This window comes from Struthio camelus, chromosome Z, assembly GCF_040807025.1.
Source record: "Struthio camelus isolate bStrCam1 chromosome Z, bStrCam1.hap1, whole genome shotgun sequence".
NCBI classification, from domain to species: Eukaryota; Metazoa; Chordata; class Aves; order Struthioniformes; family Struthionidae; genus Struthio; species Struthio camelus.
In genome coordinates, this window is record NC_090982.1 from 2,337,008 (window position 1) to 2,355,862 (window position 18,855).

The 18,855-nt window shown below is 40.4% G+C and overlaps 1 protein-coding gene across 2 annotated transcripts; it reads right to left on the bottom strand.

Moving 5' to 3' along the window:
* Positions 1-356: 356 nt before the first annotated feature.
* Positions 357-18,855, bottom strand: DCAF10 (DDB1 and CUL4 associated factor 10). 2 transcript variants are annotated; one of them, XM_068928940.1, is made up of 7 exons: positions 18,539-18,855; positions 13,421-13,534; positions 9,436-9,633; positions 8,778-8,980; positions 7,812-7,922; positions 6,505-6,650; positions 357-4,563 (listed from the first exon to the last, which is right to left on the bottom strand). In XM_068928940.1, exons 1-7 carry the CDS (start codon positions 18,853-18,855, stop codon positions 4,195-4,197), a joined length of 1,458 nt encoding a protein of 485 aa, XP_068785041.1. In that variant the 3' UTR covers positions 357-4,194. The 2 variants fall into 2 exon arrangements, with proteins under 2 accessions (XP_068785041.1, XP_068785042.1); XM_068928941.1 differs by lacking the exon at positions 18,539-18,855 and adding an exon at positions 13,784-17,078.

The following is an 18,855-nucleotide window of genomic DNA, read 5'->3' on the forward strand; positions in this document are numbered from 1 at the left end:
TCCAACAATGTCTGGTCCCTAGACTATTAGAAAAGGATAATCGCCTTCAAACATACTAGTGCTGTTCCTGTAAACACTGCTAAAAGTTGACTTTCCTACAGAGATCTTACTATGCAGCTCATCTGCCTCCGCTGATCAGACATGCTGAGAATGGAAGAATTATTTTACTACAATACTTCATGAATGTGAAACCATGCATTTATAAAGCATGTTACATGTTTTACAGTCAAACTAAGAGTTCTATCTTCAGTACAAATACTGTAAAATTTATCAACTGGTGTAACACTTGAGTGATCTAAAATAGACCAAAGAGAAAGTGGAATAAACCACTACTGCATTTTGCTATTAGTGCAGTATTCAATCTATCATTTGAAATATTTTCTTATAGATGACAGCTTTTTTTTTTTTTTTAAAATAATTCTGCCTCTTTGAAGTTGAAGGGTTGATGGTTAAGAATTTGCTTTTTGAAATGTAAGATGTAACTTTTTTTTGCTATCTAGAAATAATCCAAAGCTCACCCATAAATTACTTCATTAATTCCGTTAGGCAAGATAATATGATTTAGAAAGACAAAAGCTGCAAATTATTCCCTCTCAAGATATAACTGCAAGGCATATCAGTTGTAAATTACTGAATACTGTTTCAAGGTAACTGTTACGTGAACTTCATAGGTAAAATGAACTAACTTTCATTGAAAACTTCCAAGTATTGGTACAGAGAAATGATCACTCATAACTTCAGATTATCTACTCATTCTAATTCCAACTTATTGCAAATGTAATTGGAAGAGTTAGGCAACCTTCCTCTAGTATACATGGATGGAATGTGTCTTAATATAAAATGCACCTGCTCCTTTTCCTGCTGCACACAGTACCAAAGCATCAACACATCAAAAACCTCAACCAGGTCAACTTCTACCATGTCTCGCACTTCTCACTGGTCTTGGTTTTCAGAGCTATGACGAAAGTTGGTAAAACTATCACTCTTGGTGCTCTACATGATACGTAGTGTTTAGATACAATGACATGTGCCACTTTATTAATTAACAGTTCTTTATACAGCAGAAAATGTCTAATATTTCAGAACAATACCCTTATAAAAAAATAGCATGTCATGAGGTAGAATCAAAAAAGTAAAACTCAGTGCATATTAGCAGGCATAGTTTAAAGTTACAAGCAGTTTACCAGTTGGGGGAAATCTTACTAGGAAAAACCAAAAACAGCCATGAAAGAACCAAAAATGGTTTTGTCTTCACAGGTGCTTCTTAGCCTCCAAAATGAACATGTTTCAAGTCTCTGAAAACAGTATTTAGGAGCTATTCAAAATGTTTCCTATAGTTCCTTAAATGATGCTTAGTAAAATATTACGTAAGCTGAGAAAGAAGCCGCCTATAAGGAGAGATGGCCTATGGAAAAAGACCTCATGGTCCGGAAAATGAGAGGCTGCTATTTTTAATGGAGAGCAGAGAAAAAAAAAAAAAATCCATCTTCCATTCTCTTTTCAAATTACTTGAGACGCTAGCTACTTCTCCTGGGTTAGTCACAGTAAATTTAACATTTCCACTGGATTAATTTCAAGAACACAGTATCCAGCATTTTTTCCACAAACAACTTTTTTTTTTTTTTTTTTTAATAGCCTGGCAATTAGAAATACCTTGTACTTAGGCTCCTCCTTTGCATAAGAAAATTGCTTTCCAGCACTGTCATCGTTACTTGCACACTTCACTTCCGGTACTTTATGTCAAAGACCAGAAAAATCTCTCTCAATTGTTTCTAACAAACCAACAAATCTAAGCTGCCTGCAATTTGGATTTGGCTTTGCAGGCCCTCCTTCACACATAAAAGGAGGTGGATGCCTCCTAGTCTGAGTAGGCTGGTATATTTCTACACTATTATGCAAACTTTATTTATGCAGTCACTATTCCCCATTTTTCATGACTTGGCCAATTTGCTTGGAGTGAAGAAAGTACCTTTTTATGAATGCCTTCCTACAACTCTTCTGAAAGTACTTAAATATAGAAGTGTTTGAACTCGAGAGTCATGGTGTCCATTTTAAAAAATGAGGGATATCTTAGTTTATGATTTCCCATTAGTGTAATTTTGAGTTCAAGGCAATAGTTTCAGCAACAAGTGAATTGCTCAAAAGATATATGCTACGGGACATTTGAGTCATTGAGATGATCATGAACAGACGTCTGCATTTCAAGTTAACTCAGGACATTTACTTAAAAACAAAAACAACCCCCCCCTCTCCCCCCGCCACGATTCTGCCTCCTCCAGCTGAGGAGACATTCTGAGAGACTACCATAGAATAATTCAGGTTCAGAAAAACAGAAGACTGTAAAATCTTGGACATTTATCCAAGAATTGGATATGCCTTAGTTGCAAACATTCACTTATTTCCATTTAATCCTCGATCACTCAGTTGCTGGACACGATGAAAACCCAAGTGAGGAGTAATTAACTAGTCCAGTGCTCAAGTTAGCAAATACCCAATATTAAAGGCTTTTTATTACTAAAGAAATTCACCAACAGAAATAGAAAGTTTAAGATTAAATTTTTCTCACATTGCAGAGAAGTCTTAAGTTTCAATGACTCCTGCACCAGCACCACAGAGAATATTACCTACATGAATTCAAAACCACATCAGAGGATTGTCAGCTTTATGTATTTCCAGCTATTTTCTTCACAGATGTCTCCTTTTTCCTCAAACAGCAAACACAATTTTTGCAAAAAGACATAACATTCAGCCTTCAACAAGCATCTTCTGTCAAGTTGTAGATACTAAATCTAAATACCAAAATATGATGGTCCTTTTTAGGCAAAGCTTCCTGTTGTTTTCAGTGTGTGTTTTGTCAGTAAAATCTTAGTGAAATACTCAAAAAATTACCTTACAACCTGCAAGTGGTGAGAATAATATAAACCGATATGGACGTAAGAGACTGAAATTACATTTACAAGGTTAGCTGTATTAACTCAAGGAGTGAAATGTGGCATTCGTACCTAATACGTGAATTAATGCTAAACATTAACATTTTTCATATCTTGTGATAAGTCCAGTTAAACCCAAATAGACCTTACTTTAGACAGGTATACTTTTAATCTATTCCAAACTGACAATACATTTGAATAAATGCTTATCTGATGAAGCTATGGACACTTCCTAGACCAATTCCTCTCATAACAATGGTGTATGCAAGGTACAGAAGAACATTATGTACTTCAGTTGGGATATGGCTTTAGTATCAGCTGAAAATTCTGTATACTGTTAAGTGTCACATATGTTATCAAGTTTTATATTATCAATGCGGAACGCTTCCCACAGTAAAAGTGACAGAACCGCAGTAGCTAAGGAGTACAATTTGCTCAGAGGCCAGCTAACCGTCCATTTAACGAGAAACATTCTGAACAGTTAATCTGCAGTGATTATATGAAAAGATTTTTACCCATTCAGCTCTTGTTTGTTTCCCTGCCCCATTCTTCTCCTCCTAAATTCTATTTGAGGAAAATGCAGCTACATCTCCATCCAGAATCTTTTCCTTCTGGCAATAAACACAATGCATACAATTAAGGAAAAACAGCCTAAAAAGATTTTAACTACAGCAAAACATTACAGAAAGTTTACTATTTTTTTTCTAGCCAATCACAGATAACCAAATTTGTATAGAAATGAAAACTTTTTTTTTTTCTTTTTGTGGCAGTAACTAATCTAGCGTGCACAAAACCAGCTCCATTATCCAATAATCATTGTATAGTATTTTCAGCAAGAGAAAAGGCCAAGCAAGTGTATGTGAGGAAGTCCAGTTCCTCTGGAACAAACAGGTATCGTACCAGCAGGACCTGGGTAAGTTTTGGCTGAACTGTTACCCATGCCCCATCTACATTTCCTTCAGACAGCCCACTTTTAAGTTATGTTGAAATGAACCAACCAGAAAGACGACGCAATGGCACAGGATCAGCAGGAGCAGAGGTCTGCACGGAAGGCTGAAAACAAAATGCACAGAGCCTTACTTCTGGATGCAGTATCAGAATGCATACAGTGATGGACTGGGAACTTGTTTCACTGTTATGTTCACAGACCATAGTAACTATGATCTTATCTGAATTTACACAACTTCAAAAAGAACACACTTCAACTAAACTGAAGTAATTATTAACACAAACATCTGAAGTTCCTGTTGATGTAAGGATGCGCCTAGAACTTTGGCTGATACAAAGAAACACGTCCACTAAGGCACCCCGAGGCAATCTGACAGTGTGTTGGAGAAAACTTTGTTGTCAGTACCACATCGTTGTGAGAGTAGAGGGAACGTATTTCCTGTAAGGGACCAGCTTCTCTGGGCAAACAGTCAACAAGTTCGCTGCACTGTGTGTCAAACCCCAACAAGCGGATCCCATAGCCATGTGGGGATGAAATCATCCGACCATCAGGACTGAAACAAAGTTCTTTGATGTATCCCCGGCCTACGTTGGCTTCTTCAATGCAATGAGTCAATCGCAGAGAACAACGAAGTGAGACAGGGCGCACAGGGGCTCCTTCCTGGAATTCATAGACACAGGTCCACTAAAGAGAGAGGCAGAGAAAAGAAGATTGCAAGAATGTCCAAATATGCATTTGCTCCTGCTGGAGATGAAGTAAATACACAGAGGAATGTCCAACACAGTTGCCTATCTACTCTTCGATAAGCATTTACTATGAACCACTGAAAACAGATATGTCCCCTGGCACCTCTTCCCCTTTGAACTGTCTATGCAAAATAGTTATTTAGGGTCAAAGCTACTTTTTAAATTAAGTGAGGTATCAGGCATGTCTGCTAGATGTAATCATTCAAATCTGATTTTTAATTGGAAATAGGAGTGCCTAATCCTTTTGACAGGAGTCTACTCTAATTTGGTAAACACTTAAATGAAATCTAGAAAAAAGCAGAACGCAGCCTACAGTAATTTACAGTTGCTCACTGGTATTTTGTACCCTTAACTTAAAACAGAAAAACATCTTCCAAAAAGACAGATGCAGATTTTAAAGGAAGGTTACAAACAGCTCTACAGCCAGTTCGTAACACAGGAAACAACCTGAGATTTTAATACAGAATGTAATCGTGTAAATTACAAACCAAATACAAATCCATTATTACAAACTACGTTTACATTGTTGTGATAGATTAGAGAGTGTTGAGGATTTCCAGCTACAAGACAGAAGAAATGCTCTTAGTTCTGTTCAATGTATTCTATTGTAGTAAACACAAGGAGAACACCCACCTTGAATGAATGCTCATAGAAAAGAATAAGGTAGACACCAGGACTGTAGGAAATTATAACTAGGCCAGTTGTCAGTATTAACTCAATTTAATATTTGCATTTTCAAAAAATTGTGTTTTGCAGAATTCTGTTTTTTGATAATAAGTTGATAGACTCGATACTGAAATTGATAATAATCTGCTAAGTTTCCACTCAGTCACTTATAACACCTCTGTAGGAGGCTATGAAGAGTGACTTTCTTCCGTAATAAATCAATTCATGTCAACTCTCATATTAATTAAACTATTTAGCACTCATTAAGTATTCATAGGAATCTTCTGGGTGTTTTTTTTTTTTTTGGAAAACAAATATAAAATCTCAATGTCTTTGCAGACTACACAGAGGAGTCTGAACAGCTGTCAGAACAATCATTTTGAAGTAACCTTAAGAGAACAAGATGGTCAGAAGAGAATCATCTGGTGGAATCCAGATGTTCTGAAGGTTCTGGCTGGGATTTAAGCTATAAGCGAACCTGAGTTAACCTGGAAGCTACTTCCTGAAATGCAGGTGCTCCCAAACCACAACCTTTGGGCTCTTGCTTTTTATACGTAGTCCATGGAAAAGATTTTTTCATTATTTCTGAGCGTGACTGGAGTGTATCATAGTCAAATCTATAACGCCGGTAATTTTAAGAAGATGTAAAAATATGCCATGAGATTTTTCACAGCAGTATAAAAGCAGCCTCTAAAAAACATTCATCAACACAGCAAGAATACTTTATCCTTGGGACAATGATGGACAAGAAACATTCTGAAGGCATGTGAGGAAAAAACATTCTTGAAGGAACTTCAGAGGAGATGCTTTGCTCAACTTAAAAACTCTATACCCACAATACCCAAGTCTATAATTTTGTGTCTTTTCCAAGTACCGTCCTTCGATTTTTTGATAGGTACATATTTCTAAGTCACATAGCTGGAAGCACAAGTACTGTCTGAAACCTTCTAGCAGAACTGTACATTTTAAGAAGTATTCCCTGGAAGAGCTAGGCAACAAAAATATAAATGCAAGATACAAAGTCTTACCAGCAAGCCATTTAAAAAAAAAAAGCGCTTCATAGTCTTAGTTTAAAATGAATGCACTTGTAAGTAGAAATAATTAACTAATTTATTCAGATTCAATATTTACCTGAAAAGAAGGAATTTTCAACATAGTTGTATGATCAATACATTTTATTCAAAGTATATTTTAAAAAATATTTTTGTTTTACCTCCTGGTCATCTGTATTACTTGAGCACCGCAGAAGTGTAGCCCACCCTTTTGGATGGAGCTGTAGTGATGTAATGCAGTTCCCACGGTCTCGTTCTCCAGGAACTTCTGGTGTTAAGACCTCCAGACTATTTCTAGGTGATCCACCTAGGAAGGAAAGTCAACTTTAAGACTAATGCACTCTACTCTGTTCAGTCTACTCTGAGACTAGTCAAGTGTGTGAAACCTGCATCCAATGGCTAGAAGGGATGGTATTAGCTTTAGGAAAATATAAACCAAAAAAGAGGTTATACTAATAACTGAAGTTAATACAAAGGGCTCAGTCTCGATTCCAAGTAGCTTCTTTTTCAAAATCATCTTCAAAGACCAAAGTTGATATCCTCTCATATCGTGAACTAAGTCAGGGATAACTGTCCACTCATGAACTTTTCATCCTCATTAAAACAAAGTTTAAAGAGTGCTGTTCTTGTAAAGAACTACTGATTATGAAACTTGCATGATGTCCTTTCCAAACTCTTGCCAGTCTGCTCAGCTATGTGGAGTTTGCCTCCTTTCTACACTAACCACAAAGATGTTTTTGCGGATAAATCATGGTCTGGGGGTTCAGAGAACCCTCCTTCTTTTGCAACTATGATCATCTCACAACGGTAAATAGTTAAAGCTTAACACTGTCCTTATTTTAAAGTGGCGAGTGAGTCATAAATACTTGCCACTTTGTCCAAGTTGATGCTGACTCTCTGAAGGGCTCTCCAAGACCAGACTCAGCCTGCTAAGCACAGGTTCATTACTTTTAATAATGTATATTTAGCTAGGATTCGCCTTGCAAATGAGAACTTCACAAATAATTCCATCAACCCTTTAAGAACCTAACCCATTTACGTACTCTTTTTCCATGTTACTGACTCTGCATGGAGAAACAACAGAAACCTATTTCTATCACTAAGGCCAACAAATAGCAGAACACAGCTGTGAGGGCTTAGTTCTGCTGTTTTTTTTTTTTTTTTTTAAAAAAAAAAGATCATGCATGTGAAATTTGTTGAAGGAAAGAATTATTTATTTTTATAAAGAAAAGGCAGTACCTCTGCATAATAAAGATAATGTACTAATACAAAATAAATATCTTGTTGCTTTCTTTTAGATTTCTTGGGGAAAAAAAAAAAATCAGATCTCCAGACTCTGCTGTGCAGTGATATTTATTGGTTTTACAAAAGTCATAGCAACACTTTTCTTCTAAAAGCCAAACAAACAAAAATGTATTTTTCTACTACTATACTCTGGCCTCTTTTGATCACTGATTTCTTTACCTACCTTCTCGCTGCGAGGACCGTGACATATGTTTCTCAGACAGTAGACCTGAATCATTCTGGTGACATGGTGAACCAACAGCTCGAGGACCAGATGAACTTGTAGATGTTGTATCTGCAAAGAGCATCAACCACATAAATATACCATTAAGAAGAGCCTTTTTAGCTGTGTAAGTCCCTCACTTAAACTGCCTTAGGAACGGTAAGTAAAGCCTTGGGAGCGGGGAAGGAAAGGGGTATATCTTCTTAAGAAAAGACTTTCCAAAAAAATGTGGACAGCTCTATTTACAGCCTAAAAGTACCACTGCCTTTGCACCTAACACAAACAAACTACCAGCGCAACAAACTCTATTGCAAATAAGAGGCAAGTTCCGTTTGTTCCTTCTTATGCACTATCACTACTAGAAGCTGGAGCATAACCGCCTCCCCAGGCCACTCCCTTTATATGTAGACACCCCAAATGGCAGAGTTTCTGGTAACTGTCACTGTTTTGCTTTGGCACTGCTACACAGCCGGATGAAAGAAGCAGTAAAATTTCAAAGCACGTAATTCTACCAGGTCTGCTGTTGAGAATTAATTACAGCTCTACACAACAGTCATTAGTAATTGTTGGAGAATATACACATCCAGCTTACTCAAAATGGCTTAAGTTTCTTTTATTAGGGGACCAAGGATGTTAGATAAATAAAACTAGAGATTACCAGCCAGAGGCAACAGACTTGCACAGGCTCTACCTTATATATTACTAAAGTCTTGATATCAAGAATCACCCTAGACGCTTTCTATTCACTGACTCAGAACGTGTGTCATACAACAATACAGATGTATGTGACCCTAGAAAAGAACAGCTACCATTATCAGAGTTCCTCTTCAGAATCTGACTCCACCTCTAACTTCTTTTGTTAGCTAAGAGTATCACATACACCACCTCTATCACAGAAGACCGTGACAGATTCACAAGAGCATTCACCTGAACTTGATGTAGTTCTCCTAGCTCTTAAAATTGGGTAGCTGCCAACCTCTAAAGATTTGTTCAGATCAAGGTCATGCAAAATCAGAAGATATCCAGAGGAGGTTGAGATCAACATTTTGGAACAGTCTGGTGTCAACCTCATTCTCATAAGAAAGCGGGTGTGAAAAAACTTCTTGTGAGGACACCCATCTTCTGTGCACCTGGACAGTGAAGGAAAAAAAAAAAAAAAAAAAAGAAATAGCTGCAATGAACTCCCACTCTAATCCCTAATAACATCTAGAACAGTTCAAGATGTGCTGAGCATCCTTGTCCACCCCAAAACTCCTTTTATGCACTACTTTCTATCCTACTTGAATCAGATTTTAATGACAGGTCAGCAGTCACATTTTCATACCGCCAGGACAATGAAGACAGAACATTTTCAGAAAGGAAGAACTGAATTCTGGAGTCTCAGCAAATAAAATCCCCTTCTCTTTCTACCTTCTAAACAATTACTATATCAAGGTGATGTAAGCTCTTTACAAGGCCTATGAACTAATCACAGTATTTAAAAATGCATTATGACATCCTTCAATGAATAGCGTTTCCATCTTATGTAAAAGAATCCTATCTTTGCCTGTTCTAGAAATGTAACAGCACGCATATACACACATACCTGTTTGTGTCCCAGATGATCACATTTCCATCAAACCCTGATGTTACTAGTAGTCTTGTATTCGTATCATACTCGATGTTCTTAACCCAGCTGGTGTGACCATGTAAAGTGCACACTTTTGTATTTAGCTTTCTCAGATCCCAAAGTGCTATTGTAGTGTCATCAGAACACGTTGCAAACAGTCGATTATCTAGAAACCTGCAAATTGGACAGAAATACAGCTATGGCTGCTAAGTACCTTTTCTAATTTAAGTGTTTAGAAACTTGGATTTAACTCAGAAAAAAAACACAGAATGACCAAAGAGATTAATTTATGGGAGAACTGTTTTTTAGCAGAACTGTAAAAAAACAAACTATGCCACCACTTCATATCCCAGCATTTCTAGGAATGAACAAGCAGTCCTACAGAAGCAGAGCAGGGGATTTCTTTTTCTTTTTAAGTAAATAATTTAAAGATTGGACAACCACCAACACGGAATACATGCTCACACAGAATCCCTGTGGTAACGAAAGCAGCTGCCCAGCCGAACTGTATTCACTTTTAATTAAATTTACCAAGTCTGAATGAAGCACAATCAACCTATGGCTGGCCAGTTTTTAGATCACTGACTGGCAAGATATTCCCACTGACCGGTTCAGCAATCCCTGCAATAGAGCTCTGATATCCTAGACTACACCTAAGTTTTATCTCTAGTGTATTCCATTTTTGCCAGATCCCTTTTGGTACTCTGGATAGGCAGCGAAAAACACAGCAATCCTAACTTTCGTTTTAGTCTAAACAAGATCCTACTGGCTCTTGATAAATTAAAACTATACTTTTTAAAGCTATCTTCATTTCTATCCACATAGCCACCCTCATTCTTCCTATACCCTTCTTTAAATCTTCCTCCTTTTCCCACCACAGACAGAAGCTCCCTTCATTCCAATTAGATCTTTTTTGAAAAGGTTGATTTTGTTACTCCCATTGGAAGTCCCCTACTGTTTTTAAACCTTGCTGCTCCACAGAGCACACATCCCACCAGCTCAGCCAACACAGCGCGTGTCCAAGCTTCCTTTAGTTAACTCCTGAACTTTTCAGTTTGAAAGGGTCTGCCTCGGTTTTGCACCACACGTTATTACTTAGCACTTGATTTTGTCAGTTAGAAAAGCAAACAGAGAAAGATCTTACCAGATCTTGACCCTGTTACAATAGGTAGAACACAGCATTTGTCCCAAAGCTTGTGACATAAGTTGATTAACAAAACCTGCTTTCAGAAGTGTCCTGCCTTATCCAGTTTATGGATATCTGCACAGAGAATTGGTGGAATCTTGCTGGAAATATTGCAAGACTTCACTTGACAGGGCCCTGGATAAGCTAACGTAAGGCCCTGGTTTTAACAGAAGGTTGGAATAGATGATCTCCCAGGTCCCTCTGAACTTACACTTTTCTTTTATTCTGATTCTATGATCTGACCACAGCTTTGCACAGATACCTGAGACAAACTGCACTCCTGTACAGAATACCCCGAAAAGCCAGTACCATGCTTCTTACATAGGACATACAATGGTGCTTTTTTGACAGAAAGTTAATCCAGCAAATAGCTTGGTCTATACATTACTCACTTAAATATCCACTTGTTTTACACTACATTGCCTTCTTGCAAATGTTTACTAGATTAAAGTCTGAAAACAGCCATTGTGTGCATATTTCCCTAGAACCTCAAACAAATTTAAATCTTTGTCTGCCTGTCCTCTGCTTCAGGGCCCCTCCAGCTTCACAAAACCCTAGGAACGCTGTTCACTGCAGCTACAGAGCCCAAAGAAGGTGCCACTTGAACTTACTGCATCCAAGAATTTTTATAGCACCCGGAACAGTCTCGATCTCCATCGTAAAGCAAGGGGTTTGCTCCCACTTTTTTGCCCTGCCCTTCCGCACCCTACATTTTGTGTTTGAATTCTGATGCAGGCACCTAAAGTTGGGCTCTTCAAATACACAAAACCAGATATATACATCAAAGTGCAAACACAGAGAACTGTCTAGCATGGGACTTCCAGATCATCTTTGCAAATCTCAGTGTATTAGGATGTAACAACTGAAAAGTGGCAGAGTATGTTCTTAAGAGTTATTAAGCAGTGGACTCCTTCACTAGAGATGTGCACTTGAAGAGGAAGTCCATGAAATTCTGTTCAATTCAAATGACTTCAAGCAGAGCATACACATAGCTCTGTATTTCACAACACAGTTACAGTCTTGCAGTTCTACAGTCAGTTCTACGCTACGCTTTAATGCGGCAGTGAATGTCTCTGCATACCACTCCATATACCTGCTTACATAACAGTGATGACAGGTACACTAATGTCACATAAGGAGATTTGGAAGATGAGAAAATGGAAAAGACCATGGCTTGTACTAGTTAGATTGCCACAATCATAAGATTAAATACTTAATACAATCAGTAATTGTTTATGCTGATAATCTCCAGCCTTTAGCCAAAACTCAATATATATACACCACTCTGGCCGGCAGTAGTTTGAGTCCAAGGATCAGATATTGAATTAGGGATGTATAAAAATAATAATAATAAAAAAAACTAGCTTGCCTTTGACTTCAAGGTATCTTGACAGCATGGCTTTATTTGTCAGCTAGCTTTATCTGTAAACTAAGCACATTTAAATGAGAACCACTGACATAACATCCAAAAACCTGAGATTTCTCAGCAGAAGAGCAGTTCTCACTCTCCCGTCCTCTATTTGTGTCAGCTAGCCCCAACATTCACATTAGCCTTTCTGGAAAGGCATCTAACTGATGTAAAACTTCAGTCTCTTCTTCTAAAAAGGACAGGTAGTTTGTGAAAAGCATCAATTTATCTCAAGAACTCAGGAGAACATTAATACCCCACGTTTTATTCAGGTCCTTTAGGGGGAAATGCTCAGAAGGCTTCTGTACAGCTCTTTGCCAAGCAGAAGTGCAAAACTGACAGCTGTCAGCAACCTCACTGCACATGACAGTGATTTAAAGACAGATAGTCTAGAATTGACTGATTAGATGCTTTCATCCAGATGAAGCTTGGAGAAGCTCAGTGAAAAGAGGCTGCAATACTACCCACAAGGTTAAAAAAAGGGGTTTCAAGTTTGAATGTGAAAATCCATCCTGAGACCCAGAATAAGTAGAAATAGCACAAATAAAAAGGAAAAACATCACACGACAAAAATATCGATGATTTAGGTTCCTGTGTTTGCCAGTCACCCTCTTCATCCTCAGAACAGGCAAAAGGATTTAAACCATAAAGGCTTAAGCTGAAATGCAGAAGACATTTCACTTTCCTGGCTCTTCAATTTAATACCTGCATTTCAGCCACCAAATCTTTGTCTGGAAATGTCTATGTGTCTATGGCAATTACTCTCACAATCCAGCATTTCCACTGCTGCTGGCCAAATATCAAGAGCCAAAGGAGGCGTGGGATGATCTGCCCAGTGAAGGCTGCAACCTTATCTCTGAAATCAGAGCTCAGTCAGAACCCTTACAACATGTTACTCCTTATATTCCAGTTTTGTATTAAAACTCATTCAAAATATCAGCCAAATTCATATAGATGTCTGACCTTTCTACAGTCTTGACTAACACTTTAAATGTAAACCATACAGTTGCATTCTGATTTACTATGTTCATTCAGGGCGTTCTGAAGACTAGTTAAAACAGCTGATAACACCTTGAATAGTCTTCCTCTCCCATAAACTGCAGCTCCTCCATCAAAAGGAACGTCTGGCTGCATTATATACCACTACCACCATCAGAGTCCTTCTTATTCCCCTTGCAGGCCTCCCCACTGCCAGTTGTGGAGGAGAAGGAAGATGGCACAAAGCAAATTGCAGCCAAATGGCTGCACAAACCCACTCCCCTCCCCCAAAAAGTGCAGATATAAAATTTAATATACTATCATAAAAAAAAAAAACACCAAACACTATCATAAGGAAAAATTAGGCCTTTTATTCCCTTATAGCTTACCTGATATTATTTACACAGTCTTCATGAGCTTCAGAGAGAGTTTTTATGTGCTTTGAAGATATCGGATCAAAAAGAAGGACTTCAGTTTGTTCACAAGCAACAGTCAGCACTGACCTGCAGAAGAATAAAGCAAAAAGGAAGCATTTCAATTTAGCAGAAGAACATGACATCTATGCCCACCTAGCTAACCCCCATTCCCTAACCTCATGGGAACACCACTTCCTTAGGTTGTTATTTACTTAGCTTGGTTTTCTATTCACGGTGCATAAAGCCTACAACAGCATTTTTATTTTTTAATTGCCTTTTTCCAGATGACTTCTTTCAAGTGCCCTCCAACTGGGAAAAAATGTAAGAGAAACTAACTTGTTGGTTTTTTCTTTTGGTTCAGTTAACTTCTTTACATCCTTTTCAAGAGAGATGATGACTCTTTTCCGACCTGGCTGTTGTAATAAATTAATGCACAGCTGGTACATTCTCTGGATAGACCATATGATCTTTTAGTTCACTGTTTTTTATGCAAGATGACTGTTTTATAACGTCTGTGTACTTCATAAGATCCAGTGACCACATCACTCAATTCACACAGTTAAGTTGATTTACTTCACTTTAAAAAAAAAAAAAAAGTTATTTGAGGGTAACCTATTCCATCAATAGCACTGTGTTTTAATTCAGTCATTCTTGTTGAGGAAAGAAAAAAAAAAAAAAAATCAAGTTCTGGTATGAAACCCGCCTGTGTTCATGTGCACACATTTGCTGACTGCTGCAGGAAGGAAAACAACAGATGAAGGTACCCAAGAATAAGAGGAAAGGAATTCTGTTCTCAAATTCTACTGCAGATTTCCCATATGAGTGTGTCCATTTTGTCGTCTCCCTCTATCCATTCACTGGTAACCGTTTTTGGAGGGTTCTGAGATATTACAGTAATTTGCATTTCAGAGTGACAGATCACCAAGTGAAAGGCTCTGTAAAGTATAAGTCTGACAGAAGCTATACTAAAACAGAATGCTTGCACAATGTTAGGAGTACTGGAACACTGGTCACATGTTGTGAACCAATTATTTCTAAGTCATCTTTCGGATAACTCACACACTGTCGCTGCATTAGCTCTAATATAGAGAAGGTCAACATATGAAAACAACTGCTTTGATCTGCTTCCTGATCAACTATGACACTATTCTGCTAAGATCTTTACAGTTTTTTTACCTAAGCTACATGACTACTTTGTATCAGGCAGCTGGTGCTAGAAGTACAATGATTTACTTCTTAAGGCTAAACACGAACATTTGCTCCTCTCATTCCATAATATTGATTGCACGGCTATTCACTTGGGTGTCAACCCAAAAGCAGCATAAAGATGACACTCAGACCACATATTCAGAAGAACCAGTATTTTTAGATCAAACTGAAAAGGATCGTGCCCTTTATCAATAATCGGACTATTCAAGGCACTTTGCCAGCTGCATTCTTCTAAATCAAAATAGCGTGAAGCCAGCCCCTGCTCAAGGCAGAAATGATCCAAAAGTTTATTTAAAATATCCAGCCACTTCACAACTCAGTCATTTCTCACTAAAACTATACAAGAAGTTTAAATGTAGAAGTTAATGTTAATTTTTAAAATAACAAGAAGTCAGAGGATTGCTATCCGACATCACACAGAAGAAAAGTCTGGAGCAAGACCTAACATCTTACTACTACACTAATTCGTTACCAAACAACAGGTCAGCTTTTAGGAACTACACTTTGAGGGACACTACCCACTGAAAAAAGCACCTTTTCTTCCTCATATGAGGACAAGACCTCCAAGTATCCATTCACAAACATCAACAACTATTGAAAGCTTCTCCCAGGAGACGAAAGTGAAAGACCTTTTCCAGAATACAAACTCCTCGTGAACGAGAACAAAGCCAAGTTAGCAGAAAGTTCACAGAGGTCCCCGACAGGCACAGAAAACATCAACAGTTCACAATTTTGGGAGGTAGCGCAGCTCCACATTAGGTTATCCTAGTACATTAATACTTGCTTGCTTTATATATGTTGACACAGCCTGATTTTAAATACTGCTAACATTACAGCGACAGTTTGGTCTGCTAAAGTAGTGAAGCTGACCTAAAACAAATGCTAAGAAGTTCCCCCAGCACTGCAGCAACTCTGATTAGTACTTAACAGTTATGGCAAGAGGGCAGCATGCCCCACCAATGCTCCTCAACCAGTCAAATGAGTTCTTGAGCAGCAACTCTCCATAGGCAGCCCACTTCTAACTGGCAATGCACAGACAGCTCCAACCCTAGCCTTGGGGGGTAGAACAGTACTTTGAGGTGGCAAAAGCAGCTATAGGATGGGCAAGGAATAAGAACACAACAGAGCAGATCATTGTCAGCTCCCTTGAGAGAGGCTAAGTCACCAGTGCAAAGCACTGTTCTGGTCAGCATCACTCAGAGCCAGGTCTGTAATTGTTCTAACTTGAATCTAATCAGCACCGAATTGAGGAGAAGTAATAATGGGTATTAAGATAACAGAAGCCTGATCCTAATTTAAGTCTAATACCACTTCTGGTGTGTTGGCCCAAACACTCAGCCACTCACACAAAGTGCCCGATTAGGGACTACATTCCTTTCCCACCAGGATCTTTGGGCTGGATTCATTTTCAGCTGGGGAAGGTCCCCAGTCTAGCTTCCACTGCAGCCTCACAAGTATCAGGCACAAGCACAGCAGGAGGAACACAGAATTACACCTTTTGATAGAAGGTGTACAAAACAAACTTTAAAACGCAGTGCAGTTGCGCAACTACTGCAGTCTACACTTTTTACACTGATATAGCACATCTACACATGGGTATTTTTCTTCATTATATCACTGTAGCTAAGCTAACGGAACTGTCGTAGACTAGGAAGATCTTAGCCTCTTCCCTCTACGCCATATAACTGAAGACAGAACGCGGTACTTTGGGAAGCTTGTGTTCCAACCCTAAGTACATTTTGCTGGGGAGCTATAAAATAAGTTACTTTCCTGCAACATGATAATTGCCCGAGACTGGCTTTGATAATTACTGCAGCTTAACTCTGTTCTTCCTTGAAAAATGGAAGAACAAATTAGAATTTGAATATTGGCCTTACGGTGCAAACAAGGCAAAATCCATTGAGCTCTGGTGTTCAGGGAAACCAGAACTCTGTTTTGACGAAAATTCACTGAAAACAGAAAAGCTGACTAGCTGTCATAGGCAACATATATTTCAACTTTTGTCCAGACCAAAAATGTTGTTGGAGACCACTCCAGGATGCAATCTCCTTCTGCCAAGGAAATGTAACAAGAAGGCATACTACAATATACAATTATTATACCTGCTGGAAAGTAGCTCTACAGAGAGGGACCTGGGAGTGCTGGTGGACAACAAGTTAAGCATGAGCCAGCAGTGTGCCCTTGTGGCCAAGAAGGCCAATGGTATGCTGGGGTGCAAGAGGCAGAGTGTTGCCAGCAGGTGGAGGGAGGTGCTCCTGCCCCTCTCCTCAGCCCTGGGGAGGCCTCACCTGGAGTGCAGTGTCCAATTCTGGGCTCCGCAATACAAGAGAGACATGGTGCTACTGGAGAGAGTCCAGCAGAGGGCTACAAAGATGATGAGGGGACTGGAGCGTCTCTGCTGTGAAGAAAGACTGCAAGAGCTGGGCCTGTTCAGCCTGGAGAAGAGAAGACTGAGAGGCCATCTCATCAACGTGTACAAGTATCTGAAGGGGGAGCGTCGAGAGGATGAGGCCAGCCTCTTCTCCGTGGTGCCCAGCAACAGGACAAGGGGCACCGGGCAGAAACTGAACCACCGGCAGTTCCACCTGAACCTGAGGAAAAACTTCTTGACTGTGAGGGTGACAGAGCATTGGAACAGGTTGCCCAGAGAGGTCGTGGAGTCTCCTTGGCTGGAGATGTTCAAAACCCGCCTGGATGTGATCCTGGGCAATATGCTCTAGAGGACGCTGGCTGAGCAGGGGGGTTGGACTAGATGATCTCCAGAGGTCCCTTCCAACCTAAACGATTCTGTGATTCTGTGATTCTGTGATTATTATACAGACATCTCTGAATTCAGCTTTAGCTGAGTTGCCATGCCAGGACTTCTCTTTATTTTAAACGTGTCCAATTCTCACTTGAGAGAATGTTTAATTTTGTCCAAACTGTTATGCAAATCTTGAGAAGTACATTTCTGATCTCATTTGTGGGTGCAGGCCCACACAATTCATGTAATCCTAAACTAAAAGGAAACAAAAAATAAAAGTCTCATTTCAAAACCATCTCACAGACAGTAGCAGCTTAGCACTCTGAGGACATCTAACATGAATATTTTTGCTAGTTAGCTTAAGACATGATTCCACCAACTCGTTCTTATCATTGTGTCTTATTGCCTCCCCTTCTCCTGAAGGAAGAGCCTGAAAAGACTGAAAGTTAACAGCAAATACAACCGTTTTAGGGGTACCCACCTCTGTTTGTCCCTACTCTTCTGCTTTATCACTGCTGTTCAGCACCTATTGCTTGTAATACAACTGCTAACCTAGAATGAAAAAGCAACCAGACAACTGAAATTGAGATAGCCGTCCCACTGCTAGCAAACACTAACAGTGGAGCGGTGTAGTTGCTTCAGCTGCACAGGACTTTGTTCCTAGTCCTGATGGGTTTTACAATAAAAAGCTTTCAGCCTCTCTCAGGTTTTGTCTTGATACGGCCCTAAAAGACGCCTGCCAAGTGTTAGACCTGAAGCTCCCCGTCCGCCCATTTACATGAATATACCTCCTCACTGCAAGGGTGGCAGCACCGTAAGAAAAAGCTGTGGGACAGCGGGGGTGCACAGGGCTTTCCTAGCCTCCTAGGGGGGAGCTTGCGGACCGCACACACGACCTGCTCGGCCACATGCACCAGCCAGGCCAGGCTCTGCTCCCGGCGGCCGCCCCGAGGGAGGAGGCGCTCCCGGCTCGCACGCAGCCAGGCAGGCTGCAGAGCGGAGCTCAGGGAGCCCCTGCGGCGCAGCCCCGGCGAGGCCCGGCCAGCGCAGCGCGGCCCGGGGGCCGCCGGCGGCGAGAGGGCCGCCCCACCAGGACCAGCGGCGGGGGCCCGGGCAGGCGGGCCGCGCGCAGCCCTTACCCGTCGGGCGAGTACTCGAGGTTGAAGACAGCACCGTGCGTGCGCGTGCTGAGGTAAACGGAGTCAGCGGGCTGGATGGAGCTGTACAGCCCGGTCATGGCGCGGAAGGTGTCGCGGGCCGGGTCCACCGCGGCGCTCCGGCCCAGGCAGCGCCCGCGCAGCCACCCGAACAGGCCGCCCCCCGCCGCCGCCCTCGGGGAGACGGCCGGCGGCGGCGCCTCCATGCCGGCAGGCGAGGCGGGCGCCGGGGCCAGGGCCGCCAGGTCGCCGCGAGCCCCCGCCGGGGGGGCCTCCGCCTTGCCGCGCGGCGCGCTCAT